Source organism: Ictalurus punctatus, chromosome 12 (assembly GCF_001660625.3).
Source record: "Ictalurus punctatus breed USDA103 chromosome 12, Coco_2.0, whole genome shotgun sequence".
Taxonomy (NCBI): domain Eukaryota; kingdom Metazoa; phylum Chordata; class Actinopteri; order Siluriformes; family Ictaluridae; genus Ictalurus; species Ictalurus punctatus.
The window spans coordinates 14,612,045-14,633,114 of record NC_030427.2 but is presented as its reverse complement, the minus strand read 5'-3'; the positions used below and the strand labels follow the sequence as shown (position 1 = coordinate 14,633,114).

The following is a 21,070-nucleotide window of genomic DNA, read 5'->3' as shown; positions in this document are numbered from 1 at the left end:
AACAATGTGCAATCTTCACAACATATTTTTTGCTGACTTGAATACATACAGTAAATACTTTACGTAACACTAATGACCTACTCAGCTAGATCTTTTATACACAGTATAATAAGGTTTATTTGTTTTTTCACACACGCACACACACACACTGACCAGACTCTCAGATTAGCGTTTGTGTTGTGTGTATGCAGATGTCAGGTGGCCGTGTAATGAGGCGTGTCAGTTCAGTGCCCTCGCGTGCCTCCTCTCCCGTCTACGCCCCCTCCCCACCCCCCTCTCGCCCTACCTTGGGAAGCCCCTATGGTTCGCCCATCATCTCCGAGCCCCGCCCACTGCCCAGCGTCTTCCCTGGCACCATGCTCCCTCCGTCCTCCGACCCGCTCCAGTCCTCTTATCCTGGGCACCACAGGGACGGCATGAGCTCCCCGACTCTGCTGCGCTCTGGCATGACGGCACAGCCGCAGCACTACGGGACGCTGGGCAAACACGACGCACAGGCATACGACAACACACATTCCTCGTTCGGGGCACGGGCATACGATTTCTTCGAGAGGATCGTTCTTTCCAGACCAGACAGTCTTACAGGTGAGTGGAGGTTATGAAAGTACTGAAATTCTTTACTCAAGTAAAAGTATAAACTCTTAAATTTATTTCAAGTAAATTGCAGAATGAAATGATGATGATAAATATGATGATGATGATGTTTTGTGATGGTAAACATTGCAAAGATGTCTGTTGTTATTTGATACATGTGAAAAAACCCCTCCTCCAGACATATGGTAATGCCGTCACATATTATTAGTCATCCTGGTATATTTATATCTCTTTGGTAGTGTGTGTGTGGGTGGGGGTAGGTGTGTGTGAGTGTGAGTGTGAATGTGTGCGGTACCTGATTTCCTGCTGTACAGGATAAGCTCACATTCTCCTGTGCATCTACACGATGACGATGATAAGAGTGTGAGATACCTGAGATCTGCTCCACTGACCTATTTACTGTACATCAGCATGTAGGACTGTTTCTGTTTCGAACTAATGTAGCTGAGAAAGATTTGGAGCAGTGCAGTCGCACAAAATACGTGACAGCCATGCAGGATGCAAGAAGTAATGGTGCAATAAATTAGAAAATTAATCAAGTGAATACAATTACTACTACCACCACCACTACTACTATTACTACTACTACTACTAATAATAATAATAATTGTGCTAAATATAAAAACGTATTATAAAAGTATTATTTACTATAATTATGTAATAATTGAATGAAAAATGAATTCCAATATTCTACTAAATATGAGCATTCTTTATTACGATTCTTATTTAATCATTGTTATTAAATTATTAATACTGTGATTACTACTGCTGCTGCTGCTGCTGCTGATATTAACACTAACACTAATAATAATAATAATAATAATAATAATAATAATAATAATAATAGTATAATAATAATGCTAACATTTCACATGAATCAGCCCGTATAGGTTTTTGCAGATTTTTTTTTTTATTATTGCTGTGGATAAATTGCTTGATTTTGCTACGGCTTTTTTTTTTTCTCCAAAATTTGTGATTTAGAGTTTTTTGTGCTTTTTTTGCTGAAGACTATTTGAATAGGCGAAATCACAGTCGCACAAAATAGTACTGCATGGTCTTTCGCAGTGATTTTTGTTGGTAAATGAGACCTTATAGCTGTACTCATGTTCGACACACGTGAATCGAAGAGGGCTTTGACTGAATGCGCGTTGTGATGATGTCACATGACACGTCCTGGCCCAAATCTGTGGAAAATCTGCGGTAATTTGGAAAAATTGCAAGCTCCATAGAATAGTGCGGAGTTTTGCGTTAATTTCTGCGAATCGTGAAATCCTGGAGGGACTGATTAATAAATATATGCATTATGTGCATAAAGTATAATGGACTTTCATAAATAATTATAACGATATGTGTACTGCATTATGAACGCATTATAACATGATATGAATGTGTTCAGAGTTTATCATAGATATAGCCTTCATCAAAATTGTTGCTCAAATGTGTTTATTTTTCCTCGGATAATTCCTTGTCATTGTAATGGCTGTAAATTTGGTGCGCCTGGAATTTAATTAGGCGCTCTACTGATTTGTTTATTTACTGAATCTGAGTGAATATGTAATGACAAGCCAGCTGTCTGCCTTTAGTAGACAGACTTGTTCTCATTTGTTAGGAATAAAGTTATTTAGTGGGTTGATGGATGGATGGATGGATTTAATTCAGCCAGTTATTATATTAATATATAACATGGGATGGAGACATAAAGAGTGTAGTGCTAATAAATGGCACAGGACCTTCCTCGAAAACACTGTTTTTTTTGTTTGGTTTGTTGTTATTGAAAAGAGTGTGGTGGAAAGCGTGGTTATGGTGCTGTGTTTGTACTTGAAAATGTTTTTCTGATTGTAAATCTCGTGACGTGACGTAGGCCTGCAGAGCTCCTATAGCCAACACAGCCAGCTGGACCAGGAAACCCGATCTCCGGACCACCACGGACCCTCCGTCTATGACGACAGAACCTTCCAGAACCCACTGTACCAGAGCCCGACCCACGGCTCTCAGAGCGCCCTGTCCAGGAACACAGGTACACCGCACTGCACGCACTAAATTGAAATAGACTGCTAACGTTTGTGGGACTGGATGAAAAATGTTCTTCACCTACTGTAATCAGCCATTTTGTCTCAGTCGGTTTTGTCATGTGTTTATGAACGGCTTTTCTTTTTGCTAACATGCCAGAACTGGGAGCATGAAAGCTAACGCTTGCTGTAATACTGTATAATAGCCAAACATTAGCTAGTTAGCTAGCTGCTAAACTCAAATAGCTACAGCTAGATAGGTAATATTAGCCAAACTAAATATGGAGCTAGTAATAAGATCTCTAGCTTTGTTTAGTAGCTGAGTAAGGACATGCTAATTCTGCTACAAATGGATGTTTCTTTCTGTTTTTTTGGTGTATAAGGTTCAAATAGCTGTACTGGTTGGCCAATACATTGGCTGTTAAATATATTTGCCCCCAGGTGCAAAACCATGTTATATTATATGGTTATATTTAGTTCCAGTTTTGTTTTTAGTGCAAAGATATAAAAAAAATATTAAAACAGCTGCTGTCTTCAGAATGGCAGGTTATGTACAAATAAATGTAAATATTTGTAGACGTGCTACATGTTTGTTCACTCCTGTGTTTCTCCTATATCAGGGTTGGGGACTCTGCCGAGGACCACTAGTCAGTGTAGTACCCTGCGCTACCAGAGGGGGGCGTACTCCGTGCCCTCACACACTGACACCTATCGCTCCACCCTTTACCGATCAGCAGAGTCCAACTACAGCAGGCACGCAGTCGGCAATATCAACAATAACATCAGCGCAACGCGATCGCCGTCGATAAACAGCATTCACAAAGATCCTCGGTAAACCAATGAACTGATAAAGTACACATTTATGACACAGTAATACACAGGCAGGGTAATATATAATTTGTAACAATATATTTGTGACTTGTCATTTCTGTAGTTAATGTATTGTCATAATTATAACAGTACCTATTTCCTACTAACAGAGCAAAGAGAGTAACATATATTTATTTTATTCCACTTAAAACACAGCCATTAAATAAACGAACATGGTCGTCATATTTAACAGTTTGTTAAATATATTTAATGTCGTGGAACGAATATAATCTATGTACACCATAGCGCTGGTGAATTATTGAATCTGATTAATGTGCTCCTTCTAATATGTTATCATTTCTATAGTAACTATTGTTACTATAGAAATGACAGCATATAGTTATAGTATAATATCTTTTGTAACCTTTTACAAGGACTTTTAAGGTGGACGTTCTGCATAAACAAATTTCTTAAAAAACAACAACGTTGTTGATATGGTGAGGTTTTCTATAAGGTGACGTTTATTTAACATTTATGGAAGGAGTCTCCAGTGTCAGTGCTTTGTAATATTAAGGGGTAAAGCTCTAACTTTAAGATTTCTGATATGTTCTGGACAGAGGAGTTTACACGTTATGGTTTCTTGGTAATGTGACAAGTTGCGGGTTTCTTTTGTCTTATTAACTTAAAAAAAGAGAGGTTGGTGAAGGAAGTGTTTATAACTGCTAAAGGGTGTTTCGCAGACGTTCCAAATAAAACGTCCAATAAATAAAAATTGTAATCATGCCAAAGTTGTTGTGGTATAACGGGAATAAAACGCTTCAGGATGTGCTGTATTAGGGGTAGCAACAGTAACAGTAATGTGTGTGTGTGTGTGTGTGTGTGTGTAGGGAGTTTGCGTGGAGAGATCCGGAGTTGCCGGAGGTCATCCACATGCTGCAGCATCACTTCCCCTCAGTGCAGGCCAATGCTGCAGCCTACATTCAGCACCTGTGCTACGGAGATAACCGCATTAAGGCTGAAGTATACACACACACACACGCTTTCAAGACAAACACACACACATACGTCACTGTCAACCCCAGCATTATTGTCACTTTTAATAAATATAAGCAACAGTGAATTTACAAAATAATATCAACATGTGATCCAACATGATGACAGATTTCAGATTGAAAAAGATTTAATTGAATTGAGCTATATATATATATATATATATATATATATATATATATATATATATATATATATATATTAAGTAAATAAGTAAGGTCATTTCGAATCAAAAACAGAATGCACTGATTTGCAAATCACTGCAGTCTAAAAACAAGCAAGCCTTTTGTTGCCCCGTCCCAACTTTTTTCAGACGTGTTGCGGCCATCAAATTCAAAATGACCGTATTTTTTTCTTAAAATGGTACATTTCCGCAGTCTAAACATATACTATATTTTCTATTCTGTTGTGAATAACAGATGGGTTTAGGAGATTTGCAAATCATTGCAAAACTATTGCTTGGTTATATATTATAATCATTTGTGTCCACTCTCTTAAAGGGTGCCAATAATTCTGGAACTAACAACACATGCATATATTAAACCGTATATACAGGTGTGTCGGCTCGGAGGGATCCAGCATTTGGTTGATCTCCTGGATCACAAAGTTCTGGAGGTGCAGCGCAGTGCATGCGGTGCTCTCAGGAACCTGGTGTTCGGCAAAGCCACCGACGACAACAAAGTGTGTGTGAGGAACGCCGGAGGAATCCCGGCCCTGCTCCGCCTGCTGAGGAAAACCTCAGAATCTGACATACGGGAGCTTGTGACCGGTGAGTGCGTTTGCCCAGCCACCCGCCCGAGTTAGTGATACGAAGCCACCGTCTTGCTAATTTCGTCCTGCGCGTCTTTTCTGATTGCCGTGCTTGTGTGCAGGCGTGTTGTGGAACTTATCGTCATGCGACGCTGTGAAGATGACGATCGTGCGCGACGCTCTCGGCCCTCTCACCAACACGGTGATCATCCCTCACTCGGGCTGGGGTGCCGCCCCCCAGAGAGAGGACCACAAGCTCAAACTGCACTCCTCCGTGGTGCTGAGGAACACGACCGGATGCCTCAGGTATCACATGGAAAACAAGCATGTGCTCTGATTCCTTCTTCGCGTTTGTAGATCGTGTAGTCATTTTATTTTACTGCTGGCTATAATTTGATGCGAATCAAGCAGCAATCTGTAGTACTCAGAACTCCTGAGTACCGGCGTGAATAAGTGCAGCTGAGAGCAGTCATTCAACTCGGAATTCTCGAACATAAACACACCCGACGTCGCAACAACGCAGTCACACTGAACCGATTTCATCATTTTCTTCTTGATAAAACATGATTTTACTCGATACGTCGTTGTGACAAATACATTTTACGAGCTATATGTGGACTATATGTAAACATTTTATTGTGGACTATATGTAAACATCTGTTATGTGAAATAACTTATTCAGGGCGGTACTTAATTAAAAAATGCAGTTTTTATCATCCCTTTTATTTTATTGTTAAAAAAATGATTAACATTTTGCAGATTCTGCAAGGCGTATGCACCATGGTGGTGTTGCAGGGCCCGGGAAGTCCTCTACATCGGACAGCAGGCTTGCGTATAGATCAGACTTTGTTTTGTTTTCACAAGCCAATCCTATCCTGATGGATGAAACTACTATGCCTGACACTGTTCTTCCCCTAATACCCTGCTAAATCACATTATGGAAGAAAATGTGTTTAAAGAAGATTTAAAGTAATCTGATTATGCTGAGAAATCGGGGTTTGTGTGAATCAGCATGGAATCAGATTTCTTGCGAGTTGTTGTTGTTGTTGAGATTTCATTTGTGGCTAATAATTATTCAGGAATTGTTGCGCAATAAAAGCATATAACTAGTCGAACATGTTGCAGTACATGTAGAAATCAGATTGATGGTATATAAGTATGCACTAGATAACCTGATTATTAGGCTGAAATATAGATATCAGATTTCTTGAAATCTAATAATACATGTAATAATGTAGGGTAATGTGTGTTCGCATGTTCACTTGATTAATCTGTGAAATCAGAAATAATGTGTTTTTATCTTGTGTGTGTGTGTGTGTGTGTGTGTGTTGTGGCAGAAACCTGAGCTCGGCTGGTGAAGAGGCACGCAGGCAGATGCGCTGCTGTGAGGGTCTGATCGATTCCCTGCTCTACATCATCAAAACGTGTGTCAACACCTCAGACTTCGACAGCAAGGTAAGCGAGCTACCGTTCGAGCTAATTAGCATTCATATGACTAGCTGACCAGCGGCCTTGTTAAACAGGAAGGGTTTCGTTTCGTTACGATTAGTTTCCTCGTACCCTGTCCTGCGCCATAAACGTGCAAAATATGACACCACATGCATCTCTCCACACCTCTGTGGGATTCTAATAACTCTTTATTGGTTCTAATAACTCTTTATTGGTTCTGCCGCTCTATGATAATCTCTTCTTTGAGCTCATTCGTTCGTCTTTTTTCCAGATTGTAGAAAACTGCGTGTGCACGCTGAGGAACCTGTCGTATCGTCTCGAGCTGGAGATGCCACCCTCTCGGCTGATGGGCACGCAGGAACTGGACACGCTCCTGGGCAACGATCCGTCCAGCAAGCAAATGGACTTCATCTGCTGGGGTTTGAGGAAGAAGAAGAAGAAGCGGTCCTGGCAGGATCAGCAGGCAAGCCCACTTCAGTGCTCAGTATATCTTACAGTATGTTCAGCATATATTTTTTTTAGCAATATGAGCTACATTAATGGAATATTTTGTCCATGCATGGACAAAGAATGAATTCATTAACTAACCCAACAAGCCAGTGGAAGCTCCCATGTGCCGCCCAGTCCCAGGATGAGGCTAAAAACTGCTAGCTAGTTTAATGTAATAAAGTATGGCGATCTAGTTAGCTAGTGAAATGTGTTAATACTGGCACAAACGAGTATTTACGTTACCGGGCATAGCCATTATTCTTTACCGAGTTAACATATCTTTCTAATCTAGTACATCATGTTTGTGTGCTCAAAAAAAGTCTGCAAAATGTCATTGAACTAATTTGGCTGAGCTGTACTGTTTTCTCTTGACGTCACACATTAAAGTTATTGTCTTCGTGTTTTTTGAACTGCAAGGTGACGTGTCGTGTGTGTAATATCACAGCGTCAGGGTGTTAACCTGAAGCAGGGGGTGGGATTCATAATGAGTAGCAAGTGCTATAGTTACAGTGTCGACATGCATCATTTGAAGCGCACATTGTTTAAATACTGTATACACACCAGATACAAACTTTTATTTTGTGAAAGTTAGTAGGTTTGGTTTTTTTCTGGTTGATGAACAATAGGATAAAAAAAAAAAACGTTAGCCTATTGATCCTATTGAAGCTACTTCACTGAGTAACTACGAATAAAATAACTAATAGCTTTAAACGCATAATCCTAATATTGGTAGCTCAGGCTACCAGCGTGAACATCTTTGTAATACAACTCAAGTGTTAAAAACATTTCCCAATGTTACTTTCATGGTGGTTTAGTACAAAACCGATTTAGGATTGTTCGCCTTTCATAACTGTTTCAAATGCGTTATTTTGATCCAAACGTAGAATGTAGACCTCATTGCTTGAAGTTTTAAGCTTGGTTCCTTCGCAGTGGGATGGCGTCGGACCTATCCCAGGATTCTCTGGGAGTCCGAAGGGGGCGGAGATGCTTTGGCACCCATCGGTTGTGAAGCCTTACCTCACCCTGCTGGCCGAAAGCTCAAACCCGGCCACACTGGAGGGAGCAGCTGGGTCCTTACAAAATCTCTCAGCGGGGACCTGGAGGGTAAGATACTGTAGACATGTTACGGAAGAAAAACGGGCTTGGATTTCCGTTTCATACAGTAATCTGATTCAAATTCAGGTCTACATGACTAATCAGATTTCTTTCTGCTTAATATTTATTTGGGAGTTGCTCTGGTTACAAATAACTCATACGGCTCTTATAATGCACAGTAAGGTAAACAGGTATCAGATTAACCTGATTTATTTTAGGAATCTGTTTAATTTAATGAAATCTAATGAGTAATGTAAGGGAGTTGGAGGCGAAGATACTGTAGTGTTTGAACTCCTGTTTCATGCTGTATTAAAAGAAACAGGCTGTGGTGAAAATCCAAGTCTACAGAAGTCAGTCGATAATAGATTTCTTTTTTAAATACACAGTTTACTATTATTAAACTAGAATTTCCTCTCAAATAAATGTTTAAACTATTATTATGGTTGCATAATATTATATATTAATTTTATTAATTATATATAATGTTATATATTAATATAGCATATTGTTATATGCTTGTTGTGGAACTGTAGGAAAATAATAATAATAATAATAATCATTATCATCATCATCATCATCATAATAATAATGCGATAAATAAATAACCTAATCTTTATTCCCAATCTTATTTTTTAAATCTCTTTACCAATATAACCTTCATGTAATGTTTAACTTCTTTTCCTCCTCTACTTTTGTCCTGTTTTCTGCCGCTGATTTATTATGATTTATAATTTTTTATTTCGGAGCTCAATCGAACTTGAATTGAAAATTAAAGACATAGAACATCATTAGAAACCCTTTATTTCATTTTAATTGACTAAAAACCTTTTATGCTTGTCTGAAGTTCACTCTCTTTCCCCTCTCACTGTTTTATTTTCTTTTGGTACGACGTGTCATCAGTTCGCAGCTTATATCCGAGCAGCAGTGCGTAAGGAGAAGGGTTTGCCCATTCTGGTTGAGTTGCTGAGGATGGATAACGACAGGGTGGTGTGCTCTGTGGCTACGGCGTTGCGCAACATGGCTCTGGATGCCAGGAACAAAGAGCTGATTGGTCAGTTGCTCAAAACTATAATCACTAGATGTGATTGAATGTGCACTTGATCTGTTACGAGTGACGTCAGGTGCTTTTTTTTTTTTTAAAAACTTCCAACTGTTTCATTGGCAAGGGTGGTGGGCAAGAGAGAAAAGCAAAATGAATATGCAGGACGAGATCTTGTTAGTAATATGCTTAGTTTTTTTCTAGCTGTGAAAAAGAAGCCATGTTACCGTCTGTCGTTTAGGGAAGTACGCCATGCCGGATCTGGTGACTCGCCTCCCGGGTCATGGACCCTCGCTGCTCTCTGATGAGACGGTGGCGGCGGTGTGCTGTGCCCTTCACGAGGTCACCAGCAGAAACATGGAGAACGCCCGCGCACTCGCCCAGGTGGGCGGCATCGACAAGCTCGTCAGCATCAGCCGAGGCCGAGGGGAGAGGTGAGAGAGCAGCGCTGCGCTGGTGGACGTCTTTAGATAGCAGAGCGACAAGTAAATAAATAGAAACCAGAAAATCTATAATGTATAAGGTGTCAAATGAATAGCTTTAAACTAGAGTAGGATGGCTGAGTTTTGTCAGATGGCCATCAACGACACAGCCTGTACAACACAGGCTTTCACACCTGTGAATTAAAGAAATGGATTTTATGCTAATAAGGCCAAATACGTGTTTCCACAGATGTTCCTTTATCATCACAAAGTTCAAAATTGTGACATTTCGTATGATATTAATATCGGTTGAAAAGTTTCCTTTTCGAACAAGATATTGACCGGCAATCAAATATTTTCGAGCACTCTGTATTAATGCTCCACAATTAGAACATCTAAGTAAGAAACAGAAAATGTTCATGACTTTATTTTATTAGAAGAAAAAATAATCATTCGGATATAGCCGGAACAGCTGGATCTGGATCAATTAGCATATACATTTGTCTTGGGTGATCGACTGTCACACAAGATGGGATGTTCTAAAGGAATAATCTTCGGCTAGTTTATTTCATTTATCGATTCATTTCTTCATCTTCAGTAAGCTCAGGGTTGTGGTGGATCCCGGAAACACAGAGACAGGAACGCACGCTGGATTCCAGTCATTCAGTTATGCATGAAATTTAAAAAAAATAACAAACAAATTGATTTTTTGATGATTTTTGCCTTTTTTTAAATGAAAAAACCCTGAACACAGCATCCCCTCCAGACGAACCCTGGTAGTGACGCTGATAATCTGAATTTTGCTTAAATGAACAAAGACATCACGCTTCTCTCTTTTTGTCCTTCAGATATTCCATGAAGGTGGTGAAAGCCGCAGCGCAGGTTCTGAACACGCTTTGGCAGTACAGAGATCTGCGCAACGTCTATAAAAGGGTAAAATGTCCCTTCCACAGGGATGGCTCTTTTTTTCTACCCCAGACTGCTTCTTCGCTTAGTTCTATAATGTTTGCATGTGTTCTCTGCCTTATCAGGACGGGTGGAACCAAAACCATTTCATCACTCCTGTGTCGACTCTGGAGCGAGACCGGTACCGATCACAACCCACGCTTCCTACCAGCAACTTACAGATGTCACCTGTCATCCAATCAGGTGAGCCAGCAGTTAAAAAATGATCTTTAATTGATGGGGCATTGAAATGAAGCAAATGAATTGTGCGTTTCTTTACTTAATGTTGTTTATTATGATGTTAGGTGGTAGCGCCACTTCCTCCCCGGCTATGCTGGGAATAAGAGAGCATCGGATGAGTAAGAGGAGGGCTCAGTCTTCTATGCAACTTCATAACTATTACGGAGACGCCAACCGAAACAAAACTCTGTACACAGGTAAACTTTAAGAGTCGCAAACATGGCACGTGCACAAATTTTACCGTACAAAATCTGAATGTTGCACCAGTGAATGTGTGAAATGAGATGGTGTTAGAAGGTCTTTCACTTGTTTTTAACCCTGGCATCAAGCGTTGCAACTCTAGAGCTGAATTTCTAAGTCTAGATTTCGCTTACGCTTTCGCGTCTGATCGATCGTCATTAAAGTTTGATCATTTCTATAGGATGTATAGGACAAGGTGTCTGGGATATTTTACTTTAGGAATGTATTTGTAATGCATTATGAAGAAGGTTCTTACTTTAAACACTACAAAAATTACATATGAAAAATGAGTATACTATATAACAGCATCACAACAGTGAAGCATGGTGGTGGGGGCGTCATGATGAGCATTATTATTTATAATCAATCCCGGATGGAGACATTCTTTTTTAACCTGCACTTGTTTTGATAGCTCATTGGTCTTCATGGTGCTGATGTTTATAAACAGAGAAAACAGTTTCCCTTTTTAGTTTATTGTAATATATTTTCTTGTGTTTTAGGGTCAGGAAAGCATTCTGCCTATTTCATAAGTTCCTACCCCTCTCCGTCCCACGAGGAACCTCACAGGTCACAGGTGAGCCTTTTTAAAGACGTGTTTCTCACAAACGTTTCTTGACGTAATTCAACAACTGAGTGAAGTTGATACTCTTGGCTTGTTTCCTATTCGGCATAATTAAACAAACCAAAAGAGAAAACAACAAAGAAATGTTGACTGAGAGATATGTAGGGCTGAAAACATCCTCATGAAAATTAGAGATGCACCGATGAATCGGCTGATAATCGGTATCGGTCGATAAAGGCTATTTTTCATGCCGATACTTTAAAAACATCTGATGATCAGGGCTGATTATATCCTGTCAATCAAAAGAGGGCGGGAAAACACATGGATTTTGTGCTGTTTGTAAAGATGATGTCTCTTGCGTGGAACGATGACAAAACTGCAGTTTGTAATCCCTGTAATCTCTGCGCTGTTAAAAATTTTACACCGGAAGTGAGCCGCAGTGAAGCGGAAGTTTCGGCGTCGAGTCTAATTTATTCATTTGTTCATTTATTTATTTATTTATTTTACCGCACTGCTCGCGCTGAATTAAAGCACCAGTACACTGTTGAAAGATTTAAATGAAGATGAGTTGACAAAAAAGTATATATTGCACAGAAAAATATATTTATAGAGTAGAATATTTCATATCCAGTTAATGTTAATATATATAAAAAAAGTGTATATTATATATTACCAGTTTGATGTCAGTGATGAAGTAGAAATGCTTTTGTTTGTGGAGAGTGAATGTGACACTAACAGGAGTTTTTTTAGATTTCAGTCAACGTTAATATGAATTAATAACATTCAATAAGTTAAGAAATCTTACTTTAATCTTCAGAATTGAGTTCATGTGTTAATGTTAATTAGAGTAATGTGTTTTCTGTTTATGAGACCAGTTACTGTCAAACAACTTGATGAAATGGAGAGAATAAAGTTTTTATTAGCATTTCCTTCAGAATTGTGGAATGAATTATTATTACTTTAAACAAAGGCATAAAAGGCAGAACTATCGATATTGGCCGATATCACTCTGAAAAATCACGTATCGGCTGGTATCGGCTGAGAAATTTAGTATCTGTGCATCTCTAATAAAAATCATTCATTCATTGGAAAGGAAAAAAGGTAAACAAACCAAATCACAAAAATCAGCACGGAGAGCAAGGTGGTGAATAAATGATCGGATAATTATATTATGTAAATCGCTAGCTTAAACGTTGTGTATGTGTCACGTCCAGTTTTGATTTTCTCTTTTTGTCATTCCAAATCTCAAGAACACATGGCATTTCTGCAGCACCACAGCTCTGTCCTTTTGGCTCAAGGCTCAGTTTAGCAGCTCAAACTTACAAAAAAGGGAAGCGTAGAGGGAAATGTGTTGCATTTCTCCGCCTTACGTACGTTAAAGAGATGCTGTTGATGGAGATTAGGTTACAAAACACTACCCTTTGTGTAGCTCAGTCATTATTTACTGTCTTGTCAATGTACACAACATAATAACTGTCACTGGTTTATGAGGACGAGTTGTTAATGGTGATTGTAAAAATCATACAGCGTGCTACACTGCCGTTTCTTTGGACGTGAGCCCGCTGATATCATGGCTTTATATGTGGTCTTCCAGCAGCTCGGCCAGCTGTACTACTCAGACGAGCCGTCTCAAAGGTCCTACGACACATACGGAATGTATTTGGGGTCGCCGATGGGTTACGACGACCCGTACCTGGACGAGCCGCTTCACTACCCTGTTGTGAGCGAGGGGCAGGCGCTCAAGCGCAACACCAACTACGTGGACTTTTACTCCACCACACGCAGGCCTTCCTACCGCGCTCAGACCTACCCAGCGTCTCCAGACTCATGGGTGTAGGCACGAGTGTGTGTGTGTGTGTGTGTGTGTGTGTGTGTGCGTGTATGCGCATGTGTGTAGGTGTGTTACATCTATCTGGTCATGGTGAGAAGATTTTGATGCAGAATTTATCCCTACAAAGTTGTGCATTGAAGGCGAAGTTGAAGTGACAGGTTCATTTTCATCTAAGGGACTGTGCCTGTGTGTGTGTGTGTGTGTGTGTGTGTGTGTGTGTGTGAGATTGAAACTACTATGATACATAGCGTGTATGAGCAGTGCGTATGTGTGTGTGTGGCATCACAGTAACTTAAATGGATCTTAAAGTACTTTAATCTGAGATTAAAAAAGAAAACATATACTGTATGTGAGCCAAAGAAGGATATGAAACAGTCATATTTATCATATTTATCATTTTTTAAAATTATTATCATCACATTTTTATGAGTAAGTCTACATTTCACATATATGCTACACCTTCAAAGGATCAAACCACACAAAATTTGGTTCTACGTTGTACATTCATGGTTTGTTTGGTTTTTCTTATTTTTTTAAATGGCATGTTGAAAGAATGAACAAGTCATTAAAAACAATTTAAACAGTGTAGTTCAATTATATGTCCGGTGCAATTTTGATGAAGATCTCAAATCTGTGGAAGAGAAAAACTGTTAATAATAACGTACTGTGCAATGGTAACAAAACGTCCCCTTGTCCAGTCTCGTTGATGTATTTACTGTTCAGAGTAGTGTGTGCCACGGACTCGTGTACGGATCTGTCGGTTTACTGTAAAACGTGTGACGTGTGCACCGCAGCACAACGCCCTGTGTCATGTGACATAGCTATGTAGAGCAGAATCACGAATTAGAGACTTTATGGAGACAACATGTATTATAACACTATGAGAAATAAAGATGAACATTTGTTTTTGTATGTGTGGTGTGTGTTTCTTTATAATCCTTTATGAAGTCATCTATCCATCCACCTGTCTGTCTGTCTATCCATTCATCCATCAACACCTCCATCTACCAAATGGTTCATCCACCAGACGATCCATCCATCCATCCATCCTTTAATTATACGTCTACCAAACATTCCATCCACCCATCCATCTACCTACCTGTGCATTTAGTATGGGCTGATATTCAAAATAACACGTCTTATAAAATAAAAATAAAAGCTAAGTGCAATTATTTACATCCCCCATGTTTTCTGGTTTACAATATGTGATATAATCTATCTATCTATATGTGATGTGTGTTTCTTTATAATCCATTATGAAGTCATCTATCCATCCACTTGTCTGTCTGTCCATCCATCCATCAAGAAATACATCCACCAAATGATTAATCCACTAAATGATCCATCTATCTATCTATCTATCTATCTATCTATCTATCCTTGCATCCACCCATCTATCCATCCATCCATCCACCCCATCCACAAATCCATCCTTCCATCTAGCCATCCATTTAGTATCCATCCATTTAATATTGACTGAAATTCAAAATAACATGGCTTACAACTGAGTGCAAAAGTTTGTCCCCCACCCCATGTTTTCTGTGTTAGAATATGTGTGGGTTTTTTTTGTTTTTTTTACATTCCTTTGCCAAGTCAGATCCATCCATCCAACCATCCATCCATCCAACCGTTAACCATACACCAACCCTGAATGACAATCTTATTCATTCATCTTCAGTAAGCACTATATGTTGGGCAGGGTGGGGAAGGTTCTGGAGACTATCCCGGGAACACTGGGCATGAGGCCTGGGAATACACTATGCACAGGAAGAACTTCACAGTGACTGACAATTTGAATGACAGGTCCATCCATCCTGGACAATCTTTTTTTGTTTTGTTTTTTTTTCTGAATAATTTTGGTTTCCTGTGGTCCCTTTGAGCCCCCTTGACTTCACCTTCCACCCCTTAACGGCATCCACGTTTCAAAAGTAGCCATTTGTTTGAATGTAATGAGAGGAATTGGTTACATTTCCAATAATATCCACACAGAGGCGTTAAAGAGCAGAAACGTAATAAATCATGGAATAGTGTATGGAGTATTCTGCCCAGGCATACACATAGGGCCAAATATTAAGGCCATTAACTAATACAGTAAACACTAAACAATACTAAACTCTAATAATCACGTCTCCAGCATGTATAAATCTGTTGCATATTAAGTCATAAAATGATAACACACACACACAAATTGTCAGAACTTTCACCTGTCAAAACTGATTCCTTGTACTATTCTTTCGAGGTGTCAGGGCATCATAGATCCGAATGCTCCACAGTGTGTTTGTCATATTTTGAGAAAATCCAGAACTAAATGCAAGTAAATAGAGCCCATTTAGAAAGTTTCCCCCTCTAAGATGGCGGTACCCGTGACGTATCTTACTCACATCTACGGGTACTTCCGCCCTTCTTGTGCGCCCCCGTGCACGTGCGGGGGTGAGTCCGTAATCAGCAGCGCTATAGCTGAATGACCTCAGAGGGAGAAGGAGCGCGCGCAGAGAGACAGAGAGAGGGACAGATTCGTTATTCACAGTAAGTGCACGAGGAGACCTGCACGAGAAGTTGGAGTTTGAACAGAACAGATTAGCACAAATCCTGTAAGTATTTCTCGACCTTCTTTCCCTTTTTTAGAAAACATTTTTTTTAAACGTGAAGCTTTAAACTAATTTAACTACTTGACGGAGTTTTTTTTCTGTCTTCTTGTGCGGGCGCTCTTTAATTTCTATTTGTAGTCATTTTTTACAAACTAAAACGTGCGTTATTAACGAGAGTCATTTTCTGATGAACAGGTTTAACTGTACATTCACTGTATAAAGCAATATTTATTGAGTTTTCATGTCTGATATATTTGATATATATTTCTAATGGATGCCTAGTATCATTAGAACTGGTGTTTATAGATTTGTATACATGTTCCTTAATGTTATAGACATCACCATGATGTTTTGGAGATATTTTATAGTTTGGTACTTCCAGGGAAATTATTTCATGACTCATCCTGTACTAGTCTTGAGTTAGACCAATTGGGTGTATATGCCCCGCCCCCAGGGCGTGTCTTCCTTTACAGTAGCAGCGATCTTAGGAGAAATATGTGCTTCTTTTGTGGTGCCTTCTACGTGATAATTTGAGAGCTGTAACGACGTCATTACCCACCTCGGCATGTTCTGAAAAGCTTGTGTTTTATTTGCTCTGTTGGAGCAAGTAAAGTTCACAAAAAGCTACTTTAAATGTACTTTTACAGCTACAGGCCTGAGTGGATACTGGTTCTGTTCTCTTATAATAAACTTTGAATATATTCAAGCAAGTTAGTTATACGAGTGATAACTCTAACGTCGATGATTAGCTACCTTTTCAAAATAGCGATTAGTATGTTCAGTGTTATAGATTTAACTATGTACAGTGTTTGCATGTTAACTGAAGCCAATACTGCTATAAATGAAGCTAAAAGTACAGAAGGGGGACTTTACCCTGTGTGATTCGACGTCACTCTGTATAAGGGGAAGGAACTAGTAGTTGAGAAGACGAACCCGAGCTGACGAGTTGAAATTTCAAGTTGAGGGGGCGTTTTCGGTTGTTTTTACTAGTTGGAGGCGGAGAATTTAAAATTCTCGACCCCTCGAACGCAGCAACAGTTTGACTTCCACAGAGTGAAGTCCCATGTAGTATCTCTACAGAGAGATTTCGAGTGGCATCACGTTTCCTGTGATTCACAGCGCAGTCACCATTTTGTGGGTCAAACAAAGTTTGTTCAGATCTTTGTGTAACAGGTCAGCATCACAGAAGCATCATTTATATACGCAACGACAAAAAAAAAGTTACACAAGACGTCGACTCGAAATCTAGGTATCGATTGACCCACAAAATGGCGGACGCCCCTCGTGACCCGGATGTAAACAAAGCGAGTGAAAACTATCTCTAGATTTATATTTAGCAGAAAAATAAATGCAGGTGTATGTCACGGTATTGGCGCTCGTGTGAGTAAACACAGAATCGTTCCAGAGAGAATCCCGTGCTGTACCGAAGGACCTCGTGATGTTTGGGAACTCGTACAAGACCACTTGTGTGTCACGTTTCTCACTCAGCTGATGTTCTGTAGATATTTAGGACACGTTTTCCATATAAAGGAAACAGGGTCAATTTCCCTAAGGTCGCAGCCATGAAACCTATTTAAAAAATCTCTGTCCTCGTTTTTTTTTTTTTTGTCTTCTTCTTTTTTTTTTCTTCACTCAGTGGAACAGCGCCACCAACGCATCGGGTTTTTCCGTCAAACCCTTCCGGCCCTTGTGACAGAGCGCTACATGTTCTGTGTTTTATCTTTTTTTCTTTCCGGCCTGGAACATTCACCAACCCATGTCTGGTTTAATTTATGATGTCATCCCATCTGCATATCTTCACTGTTGGCACAATTCAAGGAAATGGGCAACACGACGATCGTATAAAGTCGTTTTAGATCAAACTTTCGACAAGATAACGGACGGACGTTCGATTTGAACCCTATTGGTCTGAATTAAAAGCCTTCGCACACGTAAACCTAAGAATATTAAGGAGCTTAAAAATGTAAAGAAGGGTCCGAGATCCTCTACATGTGTCTTTAATCGTGTTAGAAATGCGTCAGTTATTTGTCTTTTTTCCTTTTTTTTCCCATGTTTTAAAAGATATCTGGTTAACGCTGTACAGCATTACGCTTTGGCAATATGATAACCTAATATCAATATTATAATAAATGTTCTCCTAGTACACGGAACCTGAGGTGACAAAAGTATTATAACAGGTTTATAACAGTTATACACGCTAACCTTTTATTTAACGCAGCTGATTAGATGTTAGTTTTGCACTGATTTGAAACGACAGATATTTTGTAAATTTTCCAATCTTCCAGAGACTGCGAGTTCAAATCCAGATGATGCCAGATGGACCCAGAAGTCCAAGAAAACAACTCTCTCTCTCTCTCTCTCTCTCTCCCCTGTCAATCACAGAGATACTAGCCAATCATGGAAGTCTGCGAGCTCTTGTATGTGGAAGGGAGCAGATAGTGCTGTTAGCAAACTTATGTATCGTGATGCACATCTTACATCGTAGAAACATCTTTACGTATCATGCTATAATATTTGTCATATCACCTGCCCCTGATGTACATGACTTGTTGATGGCGTCGATTATTTTTTTCTTCCAAGAATAATCTCCGAACCGTATAATGCCAAGGTATCGATATTGTCATGGGTGTCGTCTTCGAGTCTCGCAGTGTGATATTTTTGTCTTGTTTATGATCAAGGCATCATACGCATTGCATCTACTGCACACTTTATATTTTCTTCCTCGTGTGTTTGTCCGGTTCTCTTCCTGTTCCTGGTTTGGCCTGTGATGATGATCGGAATGATCGGAAACGCCATAATATGCATGTTTTCTTACATCCAAATGCCGCTTTCCTCTCTTTGTTTCAAAGTCATAAGCCAAGTCATGTATCATAAAGGTTCTCCTCAGTTCTTCTCATTTCCCTCCGTTTTCTGTACCTCCCATACTCCTACTATGATCCTTCCATCTGTTCAGTTCCATGGCCGTTTCTCCTCATGCTTGCCACTGTGCCATTTGATTAAACATCTTTTTTGCTCGAATGAAGCTCAGATTTAGCCCAAGGCCTCCGGAAACGTGTAATTTTACAGAAACTACAATTTAAGCAGTTATTAAAAGTCGAGGGCCAGCGGTGGTCAGACCAGAGTTTTCCAGTTGCTTGGTTTTGTTGGGGTTTTTTTTGGCTCTGCTGGCGAATACACTAAATTGAAGTCTTAATGCTGTTTTCTCCAGTCTGTAATTTGATATCGGATTACTTACTGCATGCACACTGTTTTCAGTCTCTCAGAAAAATCACTGCTGCTTCGTGGCCTCATGTCTTTGATCTTCAATGATCATGCTGAATAAACCACTTGGAGGCAACGGATGCAGAAATACATTCATTTGACTCAGTATTGTTGTTAGATTCTAATCGAATTCACATCGACGCAGCTTTATTGGACTAATGCTGGAACTGCGTTAATGTCATTACCTCTCAATTTTCTTCTGAAATGTCAAAAGGCTCTCAAAGAATCATTTGCTCTTGTACCCGAAACAATTTCTTTTTCCTAGTAGGTCTTGTTTTTTTTTTTTGTTTGTTTGTTTGTTTTGTTTTGTACGTGTCTCTGAATGATTTCAGCCCGCTGTCGAGTTCTGGCTCATGAAACCTTCACGTGTCGACTTCAGGGTTTGTAAAGGAGCTAGATTTCTAAATTTGGAGATCATTACACCTTTATGTAAGGTTATGTCATTTTACAGTGCCTAGAAAAGTTGTATATAAGTCATATGTATATATGTATGAAACTATGATTGTAGAAAGGGCCGAATATGGAAAGATTTTTTTTTTTTTTTTTTTAAGAATGAAACAACATTTTCACGTTTGTAAATTTTTCCGAATGCAATCACAAACTGTTGATTAGCCAGCTGTCTGTTTCAGCATGTTTTTCACGTTTGTGAACTCCTCCCAGTAAAATTTCCGTCCTCCTTCTAGGAAAACCCAAAGAAAACGTCCCCTTCAACTCGGAATTTTTCATCACGGCGTCAGAAAGGTTTCCTCAACCCCGAGTTCAGCAACTGACGTCAAATCAGAATGACCGCCCACAGCATGAACAATAAACACAGTAGCACTTCTTACCTTGAAATGAGTTGTACTGTACAGCCCGTCCTGGATTTTGCGATCGCAGAAATGAACGCAAAATCAAGCAAACTCTGCAATACTTGGAGGAGCTCGCGATTTTTCTAAATTTCCGCAGGATCTCCGGCAGATTTGGGCCGAGGCGCGTCATGTGACGTCATCGCGACGCGCATACAGCCAAAGCCCTCTTCGATTCGTGTGCGTCGAACACGAGTACAGCTAAGAGGTCTCATTCACAAACAAACGTCACTGCGAAAGACTGCGCAAGACTATTTCGTGCGATTGCAATTGCACTTTCAATTGCGAAAGCACAAAATGCTCCGCAAGTCGCATCGCAAATTTCGAAAAAAGCAGCAGCAAAATGGCGCATTTTTGGCCGCAACAATCAAAAACAACTCCATGAAATCCTGTACGGACTGAGTGTAGTTGCAAGTGTTAGCTTTCGATCAATCAGCATGCTTGTAAATCTATATCTGACTATACAGTTCACTGTTTTGAGGAGGAAAACATACAAGATGGACATGGAGGTGTCCACAGAGGTCGAACATGTCGTAATTCAGAGTTTCGAGGTAAGTTGAATGCTGTAACGTTGGTTACAGTTCCACCAAATCCAAACAGAAAAAGGCATTCTACCATGAAAGTAGCAGAAAATTGGTTCAGTTGAACTACAAACGTACAAATCCTGACAGGTCGGTTAAGCAAAATCGGGTTCATATGTGGCGATGTGCCGCGAAACCCCACATGCTGGAGATTTATTCTGGGCTCCACACCACGTTCCGCAGGGCGCCTGTCTAGTATAGAAGCCTTCCAGGATAAATAAAGATGACATCGAGTGAGATACTTTGAAACGAATGCTTAAAGAACGCTCA

The 21,070-nt window shown here is 39.8% G+C and overlaps 2 protein-coding genes across 5 annotated transcripts in view; both read left to right on the top strand.

The window, feature by feature from the left end:
• The window catches only part of pkp4 (plakophilin 4), a 37,088-nt gene extending 22,602 nt beyond the window's left edge, over nucleotides 1-14,486 (top strand). Inside the window, exons 7-22 of the mRNA XM_017481481.3 lie at nucleotides 192-585; nucleotides 2,456-2,611; nucleotides 3,224-3,434; nucleotides 4,301-4,433; nucleotides 5,019-5,232; nucleotides 5,336-5,519; nucleotides 6,551-6,668; nucleotides 6,934-7,125; nucleotides 8,082-8,255; nucleotides 9,147-9,297; nucleotides 9,527-9,719; nucleotides 10,556-10,640; nucleotides 10,739-10,856; nucleotides 10,958-11,089; nucleotides 11,633-11,706; nucleotides 13,292-14,486. Coding sequence (XP_017336970.1) covers nucleotides 192-585; nucleotides 2,456-2,611; nucleotides 3,224-3,434; nucleotides 4,301-4,433; nucleotides 5,019-5,232; nucleotides 5,336-5,519; nucleotides 6,551-6,668; nucleotides 6,934-7,125; nucleotides 8,082-8,255; nucleotides 9,147-9,297; nucleotides 9,527-9,719; nucleotides 10,556-10,640; nucleotides 10,739-10,856; nucleotides 10,958-11,089; nucleotides 11,633-11,706; nucleotides 13,292-13,531 — 2,769 coding nt within the window. The 3' untranslated portion in view covers nucleotides 13,532-14,486. The remainder of the gene's footprint in view (nucleotides 1-191; nucleotides 586-2,455; nucleotides 2,612-3,223; nucleotides 3,435-4,300; nucleotides 4,434-5,018; nucleotides 5,233-5,335; nucleotides 5,520-6,550; nucleotides 6,669-6,933; nucleotides 7,126-8,081; nucleotides 8,256-9,146; nucleotides 9,298-9,526; nucleotides 9,720-10,555; nucleotides 10,641-10,738; nucleotides 10,857-10,957; nucleotides 11,090-11,632; nucleotides 11,707-13,291) is intronic.
• A 1,485-nt stretch (nucleotides 14,487-15,971) lies between these two features.
• Nucleotides 15,972-21,070, top strand: part of tanc1a (tetratricopeptide repeat, ankyrin repeat and coiled-coil containing 1a) — a 70,873-nt gene continuing 65,774 nt past the window's right edge. For 3 of the 4 annotated variants that reach the window (XR_008397265.1, XM_053684119.1, XM_017481478.3), the window contains exon 1: nucleotides 15,973-16,116. The gene's annotated coding sequence lies outside the window, so the exon portion shown is untranslated. Of the gene's footprint in view, nucleotides 16,117-21,070 lie in introns of all 4 variants that reach the window. The other variant, XM_053684120.1, reaches the window with a different exon arrangement.